We start from the raw sequence: 8,993 nt of genomic DNA, 5'->3' as shown, positions 1-8,993 counted from the left end.
GTTCGCTTTAACGGTGAAGGAAAACATCGTGAGGAAACCTGCACATCTAAGAAGTTCTCTATAGGAATTTCAAAGGTGTGTGAAGTCTACCAATCCGCACTAGGCCAGCGTGTTGGACTAAGGCCTAATCCCTCTCAGTAGTAGAGGAGGCCCGAGCTCAGCAGTGGGCAAGTATATAATACAGGGCTGATATTATTATTATTATTATTATTTTGTATCATGACTGAATCTCGGCTTATAGACCGGGTTGCATGGTGCGGACGGGCCAAAGCCAAGTCTGCAGCAACATAAAGTAAAATATTGTTTATAGTGGGAAAGGTAAAAGAAACTTAATCGTGGTCCATCTGCAGAAATTTTCTCACTATGCGACAAGTTTTGAGGATGACTGATTTTTGAAGAGTGATGTATTGAAATTTTGGTAGATGAAGTGTCTGTAGGGAGTTGTGGAGCTGTGTAGGAATCACGCCCGTGGTTGACAAAACTATTGGGACTATTACTGCTTTTTAAAGACGCCACATTCGAATAACTTCGTCTTTAAGTTCAATGTATTTAGAAAGTTTCTCAGCTATTGTAGATTGAATGTTGTGAGTGTTCGGTATTGCTATATCTATGATGTAAGCAGACTTCTGGATTTTATCAATTAATATAATATCAGGTCTATTGTAGTGTATCGTTCTGTCTGTAAGTATGGCGCGGTCGAAGTAAAGTTTGTGTGTCAAATTTTGTAATATCACTGCCGGCGAATACTTGTAATAAGGTGTTGATGAAGCTATAAGTTTGTACTTAAGGGCTAGAGTCTGATGGATTATGTGTGCAACCTGATCATGTCTGTATTTGTAATCTGTTTGGACTATGGACTTGCAAGCTCCTGTAATGTCCTGAATTTTTTCCGACGAACTATTGCATCTTCTACACGTATCGGTTGGAAGGTTAGTAGCTTTTATAATATACTTTTGGTAGTTGCGCGTCTCTATTACCTGGTCCTGTATAGCGATCATGAACCCTTCAGTTTCAGGAAAGAGCTCGCCTCGAACGAGCCACTCGTTCGACGCATCTTTGTCGACGTTAGGTTGGCTCAGATTGAGACGATATCTACCATGAAGAGCTTTCCGGGTCCATTCCTTGATTTTGGTTGGATTATCTACTTGCGTTTTATTGGGCTGGGTACATTTATTACGCAAATTAAGGGGTGTAAACTTGGTATCATTAAACACTATTGCTGAATGTAGTTGGGAGTCGGTTTGTTTGTTATGGAAGTAATACCTGAGGGATGTTATTTGCTTACTATGAAGATGTGTTAATCTGCTTATTTTAGCTCGTAGATCTGCAATTTTTCTTTCCAGGCGTTTTTGCCAATGTGGTTTCGGTCGACTTACCATCAGGATTCGGTTACCATCAGGGTTATTGCAATTCGCGAGACTTAGTTTGCTCCCGTTGACTTTAGCTGCAGTCCATGCCGAACAGTATCAGACAGTCTGTAAATATTTGTAGTCGGTATCATTATTTACCTTTTGTGGTATTATTTTATTGTTAATGTAATTTACAATTTGCAGAATTTATATTTATGATTTTTGTTTGGGAATAAATGGTCTATTAGTTGGATCAGTATCTATAAAGCATTCGAACGCTTGGAAAAAGGTATCGACAATTTCTTGATTTCGTTCATCTTGTTCTTGTATTGTTACTTCGAGTGATTGAGTTTGTGTAAGGCAATTTGGTTGTATATTAATTACTAAGGAAGTCACTGTCAGGAAGTGTCAAATCATCTATAGTTGAATGTGGGGTCTGTTATGCTGTATTTTGTTCTAGAGTGTTTGTTTGTATTTCAAGATCGTTAATTTGTAGTTCTTGAGCTACTTGTTCCTTTATTACTGCAATTCTTTCAGGTGAAATTAAACGATTGTTAATTATAACTCTCCTCTGATCAGAGACACGCTGTTCGCTAACGTGTGCTAGGTGTGGGAAGGCGGTTACGCAGTGTTGGTGTAATAGTGTTCTGTAGGATGTTTTGTCTGTTTCTAACTTAGTTATTTTGTAATATGCTGCAATGATAGTCTCGTTATACTCGGTTGTCCATCTCATACGCTGCCCCAGTTGTTGTGTTCCCTGTATATATAAGTGTGATTGAATTTGTTGTGTCTGTTGTATTTGTGTGTGTGTCTTTTCTAAATCTTCTTTTACTTCTCTATAAATACTATCTATAGTTTGTTGTGGCAGTAGGTTATTACGTACAATTGCTCTTCGTTGGTCACTCAATCTTTGTCTGCTTACTGTCATATGTGGAAATTTTTCTTGAAATTTTGAATGTAACGGTTCTAGATAAGTTTTGGTGTCAGTTCCCATAGGTGTTAAATAAAGATATGTTCGTAGGATAAATTCATATCAGAGCTCCATTTCCTACGTGTCAAAGTGGTAATGGTGGTGGGCGTAGGGTTATCGACAGTCAGTGTCTCCTGCGCAACATCCCCCGACATTTGAAAACTGGCCGAAGATGGTGTAGATGATGGGCTAAATAATGGGTCAGACCCGGTGTAACTTGTGAGAGTATTAGGTTTACGAATAAAAGCCCGGTGGCGTAAACCTTCACGGCCGGTGTTCGCATTGCTGCCACGTCCAGAGCCGGCACTGGACGCGCCCCGACGACCCTCGGGCAGCGGAACTTCGGCTGTAATATATTTATCGATGAGGACCCGCCTGTTCAATTCAGCATCGCCAACGTTACCCGAACTGTAGCACCCAGCGTCGGCTCCAGATGCGCCCCGGCGACCCCCGGGCAGCGACCGTAAATTGTATCTCTTATTTTCCATTCTAAATAAATTGGGTTACCATTGCCACGTTAGCCACGCCGGTAATTTGAAATCGTGTGTCCGCCCCCCACGTGATCAGGTGGTCGATCAGGACGTGTGGTTGGATTTTTAGGGGGCTTATTATTATTATTATTAAAAAATTAGAGAGAGCCGTGATATCACTGCCTGACTTAATTCGAAACAGAGACTCCAGAATACCGTAGAATCAGTTGTAAAATTCTTCTGCGCAGGGATTACACTTAACCATTTTTGCCGAAGGACGTAATTTTTAGGAAATCTGCAAAAAATAATAATTATTATTAGTATGTTATTTAAATTGCTTCACATAAAATCGAATATAAAAATGTTAAAAAGAATTAAGTAAAGTTGAAATTATATAATGCAATATATTTAAAAAAAATAATTAAAATCTGGTAGAAACGGGAAAAGTTAAACTAATAGTAATTTGTGTGTTTAAAATCTTTATTTCAAACATTATGTGAACTTCTTTATATTAGTGAAATTAATGTAAAAGTCACGCAACATCGTTGATTACAATATTAATAAATACTGATGGTAGGTCTCTTATATGTGAGAGTCCGCCTGGGTAGGTACCACCGCAATGTCTATTTCTGTCGCTAAGCAGCAGTGTGTAGTTACTGTTGTGTTCCGGTTTGAAGAACATTGTAGCCAGTGTAACTACTGAACATAATGAGACTTAATATCTTATGTCTCAGGAAGGCGAGCGCAGTGGAATACCCAACAATACTTTGTAATTCAAGGTGTTGGATGGTGTTTCTACTATTTATGGGCGGACGTATCGCTTACCATTAGGCGATTGTCAAGCTCGTCTTGTCATTCAAAGCAATAAAAAAACTTAATACGAGTACACACGGAAAATCCATTTCATATTAAATTATTATATAACTTTAGGCTGCATGCAGCTCGAATGGGTTTTAAGTATTCATCCCGCATTATACTAATTAACAATATACAGGATTGTCCGATAAATCGGCAAATAAAAAGTATCGAAATTTCTCGTCTTCAATATTCTTCATTATGCCGTACAGCTCCTTAATGTCCTCGTGCTCAAGATTATATCTTTCGTTTTCTAGTAGATACAGCGCAACCCTCGCTTCATCGGCCACACTACCGTCCAAAATGCCTTTTATTACTGCTTTGATAAATTTAAACTTACTGACGTGATACAGGAAGTACTGATTAAAGTAATCCTTTAAACCATTATGATACAAATCGATGGCTGACTCAAAATATCTTTCCTTTAGCTGTTTTATTTCCCGCGCGATTTTTCGGCCAAAAATATAGCCGACTACTGATGGACCTTCATTTAGGTTTCTTTTTCTATTGTTAAAAATATCTGGTTGAGAATTCATACCCTGTCGTATGGATTTAAAATACATCATAGATAAATGTATACGAACGTATAAGTTAAAATATAATTCGATCGGTAAAGAGTGTCGCATCCAAGACAATATGTTTTCCATAACAGGTACAGGTGAAACATAAGTATCATCAAATAATACCTGGTTGTATTGTAAAGCACTTAAGGCTTCTTCAAACACATTCCGAAAATGGCTTCCTAATTTATCGAGTACTGTCAAGAATTGCAGGAGACGAGTACCAAGAGTCTCAAAACGATTTTTCTGTATTTCTTCACTTTTACAGAGCAGCAACCATTTTACCGACATTCTTACATGCCTCTCAGTAGTTCGATCACGAATTGAATTTATCTGGGCATAATATTCTTGTAGAAAATTTAACAGTAAGTCCTCAATGAAATCTTCTTTTACATCTTTAAGTAGATCTTCTATGTCAACTAAGATTTTCATTACATCGTCACGGTGCCCTTTATCCAGAGCTTTGAAAAGCAATACACAATACTCTGGTCTAATTTTGAATGGTATTTTAGCACATTTAATTAAAGACTTATGGAAATGAACATGTTTGTTTGTAGATAAATTTTGATTTATAATTAATTGCTTGAAAACACCCCACACTCGAGGATCGAAGTCGGGTCTACGATGGAAATACTTCAGAGCAGCCTTGAGAGTAGCAGCAGGCCTTAAAGTGGCAGCTGTGATGAACGCATCTGCCTCTTTGCCTGTTCTCTCCGCTAGTACCAGAGCCACTCGGACCGTTCGCTTCCACGTCAACAGCTCGTGGACGTACTTATCAACATCTGCTATTGGACACACAAGAACTTTATTAGCAACAGCTTTAGCTCCTGCGGTTGACAAAGCCATACCGTTTATGTCTAGTTTCGGTCTTCCCAAGTGTATGTTAGCTCGGATCGCCGCCGCGAAGTGTGTTACAGACTTATTTTTAGCATCCAGTGACCCCAGATAGTCAAGACACGCGCCCTGCAGTATGCACAGTGGTCGTGCTATTGACTTTCTGATAGTTTTATTATTGTGGACACTTTGTCTCATTTCAGTTAGATAACGCTCCATCATACCGGAGCTTTCTGCAAAATATGTAGCCATCTTGCGTAAGAACTGTTCCGGACGAATTTCATCTCTTTCAACTAAATCAATGAACGTTGATACATTAAGAACTGAGGTGTCATGTCGTAAAGCATTTAAGTAGGAAGCATCCGTTTGTATTAAAGGGAAGAATTCTCGGAACAACGTTCGGCGAGCGATTTTGGCTTCGAATAAACGTCGAAGAAGGCCCTCTGCAGCGGATGAGTCGCGCTTTGCTAAAACTGCCACAGCCGGTATCAGAGCAGAACTTCCGATGTCTGCTTTATACTGTTGAAGCATGTCCAGAAGTGACGTCAGTAGCTCTACCTGCCTTTCTGGACTCGACTCTGCTTTAGCCGCTGCCAATAACAAATCCGGTAACTTTTGTTTTATTATTTTACGCTCTTCAATATTAGTGGAATACTCATCGAGATTTGAAAAGTCCTTTAAGAAAGCTTCTCTTATTGCGGGTTCACACGCGCCAGTCTCCAGCAAGCTTCTTATGACAACTGCGTGTAGACCCTCGCGACAGTCCGCTTCCGACTTGCTGCCGTCTAGTCCGAGCCCCCTCGCGAACTCTAACAGCGCTTCCCAAGAGTGTTGGGGCAGACGCCACACAGCGGCCCGCTTTACCAGGCTCCTCACCACGGTGGCTCTCACGTGGACAGGTTCGTTTGAGTGCTGCTCCAACAATTGCAGAAGTGACGCGACTAGCTTCGGCTGCCCTCCACTCTTGCTAACAAGTACCAGTAACATATAGAGTCGATTTTGTGATGAACTGTCTTCTTTTATTTTCCTGCGTAACTCAAATAATGTCCGCTCAAAACTAAAAAAGCGATATTCATCGAATAAATCATCAAGAAGTGTACGTTCATGTATTTGCTCCGAAAATACCTGCGCATTGCATTTCCCCTTTTTTTTTTTAATAATGCGTTTCATGACTTTACGGCCATAGTGAGGATAACTTCTGTCTTTAAATATATGGTTGTCATAGTTGTGTCTTATCGGTAAAGACGGTATTTCATATGGCCAAGCCTCGACCAGTTCCCCTACCGCTTTTTCCACAAAAACAAGTTTCTTAAAAGCTGCTCTCTCTTTAACAGGGAGCCTCTTAATGAGGGTTCAACGAACTTGTAATCCACGTGGTTACTGAGGTAGGATGCGCGAGCTAGTATAAGAACGAACTCCTTAGACTCCTCTGAACTCAAACACTCCGCTAGAGCTTGCATGTTTAACAACATGCTCGCGTACAGCTCCGGCTTCTTGTCGACCCTGTCCCTGTGGTGAGCCATTATGTATTTCGTGAAGGAGCGATTATACCTATTACCGAAATATTTTTCTGTGATTTCGAAAAATATGTGAGCGTCTAACTTTAATACCACTTTCAAACTGTTATAGAAACCCTGATTATGGTCCAAAAACTTTATTTTTAGTTCATCGTCATCGAGTATATTATCGAAATATATCTTCGCCACTTGCGGACATTTCTCACATAAAATTTTGAAGTGGTGAGGCGAGAGTTTCTCTAAAATATTTGGCGCTTCTGATATTATAAACTCGACGTGGCAGCGGCCTAGAAATTTTATCGCGTAATTGAATTTGCTTTCTGAGTAATATTTATAAAAATCTTCACATCTTTGCGGATCTTTTAAATGTAGATACAGCCAGTTCTTAAATTTACTCACAGCTGTAGTGACCATGTATGGATATAGGTTTTCTTCCAAATACTTGGGATTAATGATGCTCTGGTGTTGTTGTTCCAAGAGCCACTTGGCTTTCAACGCCCTGCTGACGTACAACATGTCTTCGTCCTTGATGTTTTGCAGAATGTAGTCAACATTTCTCAGTTTGGAGGCTAGGTCTATCTTGAAGAGTCTATCTACAGGAGTTTGTTCTGGAAGATCTTGTATCTGTTGAAATGGGACACATTGTTGAATCGTCTCAGTGACCACAGAGTTGAGGTGGCGATGTCGGAGTCCCAAATTCTCTCCGACCAAAATGATAGGTGTGAAGGGTGACATCTGTGAAGCGATAAAATACAACTAATTAGTCATGAATAAATAAAGCGAATTTAGTTGCATAAAGCTTGGTCAACAAATATAAATGGTAGGTTCTTAGGCGACCTAAAAGTTAGAACTCAACTATTGTTTTGCTAAACTGTAGTGTATAATTTATCAAATCGTGGCATTATTATGCATATTTGAGGAGATAATATAAGATCAGGCCGTTTGTAAAATAAAATTATTATTAAGATAAGTATAAGTATAAAGAAAAGTATTGGTTTGACGAACGCTCATCGCAAAGAGAATTAATAATTACATTATGACAAACTAGATTAATACATTTTGTTAAATCTATGGTGTACAATGGGCGGCCTTATCGCTACAAGCGATTTCTTACAATTATATTACATTTAATATACAGTTATATTAAATGTAATATAACTGTATAACTATATATTTCATCTGTGACTTTTGAGTTACTTGTACCTATTGCCTATCGGTAAACGAAAAGATCATTTTGAAGTCAACCTCCTACGGCCTACCTCAATGACAGGTGAGACTCGTATAAACGAGGACGTTATGGAACTAGTACCAGCTGGTACCTACTGTTATTATGAAAGCCGTACCGAAGTTAAGTCTATATGCCTTCAATATCAAATCAACGTAATAAACCTTAATTCTGCATGAAAAAGTTGCAAATTTATTTATAAACATAAAATAATATACTCCGTCTAACTATTTTTGGAGTTTTTTTTTGATAACTGCAACCAGCGTGAGTTGGCCAAATTTTATTTTCGCATACGCCTACATAAAGATTATAATATTAGCATTAGACGGTTTTCTAAGACTAGTTCCAATTTAAAAGCGACCCGATTCCATTTATTTATAAATTTATATATACATACACACTATGACTTCTCGAACTTACCTTATTTATTTACGTTTCCTATGTTAATTCAGCAATTAATAATACATTTTCCTCCTGCAAACCAATGATTGAACTAAATGCTGTATTACATTCAGTTGCGCGAAATAAAACAAACTGCAAACGAAAATGATGACGAAAATAGATTTGCAAGGTCGTAGCGGATGTATGCACTATACCAATAAGTATTAAAAATATATTAAGTAATGCTTACGAAAAGTAGTATTTTATTTAGTGGTAAATAATATAAAAATCTTTTTAAAACCATTCAATATAAAATCATGTATAAATTTGAAAATACAGTTTTGCGAAAAAGTTGTTGGCAACATTTCAATTTTGGCGGGAAATGTGCGTAGCGTGAAAATATTTTTTCGTGATCATGATTATAAAATTTCGTGGTGATGCCGTGAGTTTTGTGGCAAAAGTGCAATCAACGGTGATGCATGAGATTCATTTCGTAAATATCATAAGAGGAAATAACATTACTAGGCAATGGTGAGTAAATTCTCCACAATCCACGAATAAGTATTCATGATATGTGTCCATAATTTCAAAGATAAAATTCTTATAATAACTAATTATTATATTCTGTTTGCGAGAAACTAAGGTTTTCCTTCGAGTGCATTAAATTATTTGTGTGTACTTAAAATATACCTCCCTTTAAGCCGCTAGCGAATCACCTGTGTCGCGGCTTATTGAGCAATCCGCCACTGGTATGCCAGTGAGTTAGAAAGAGGTGGTAAATGTAATACTCTTCGGAGATTTGGCCAATATCGAATGCCTAGAGAATGATTCT

General features: G+C 38.3%; 1 protein-coding gene across 1 annotated transcript; it reads right to left on the bottom strand.

The window, feature by feature from the left end:
* Positions 1-6,174: 6,174 nt before the first annotated feature.
* LOC115449178 lies at positions 6,175-8,322 on the bottom strand. The gene is made up of 2 exons (XM_037438111.1): positions 8,201-8,322; positions 6,175-7,290 (listed from the first exon to the last, which is right to left on the bottom strand). Exon 2 carries the CDS (start codon positions 7,288-7,290, stop codon positions 6,319-6,321), a length of 972 nt encoding a protein of 323 aa, XP_037294008.1. The 5' UTR covers positions 8,201-8,322; the 3' UTR covers positions 6,175-6,318.
* Between the last annotated feature and the right edge of the window lie 671 nt (positions 8,323-8,993).

This window comes from Manduca sexta, chromosome 2 (assembly GCF_014839805.1).
Source record: "Manduca sexta isolate Smith_Timp_Sample1 chromosome 2, JHU_Msex_v1.0, whole genome shotgun sequence".
NCBI lineage: Eukaryota > Metazoa > Arthropoda > Insecta > Lepidoptera > Sphingidae > Manduca > Manduca sexta.
This window is presented reverse-complemented; position numbering and strand designations above follow the sequence as displayed.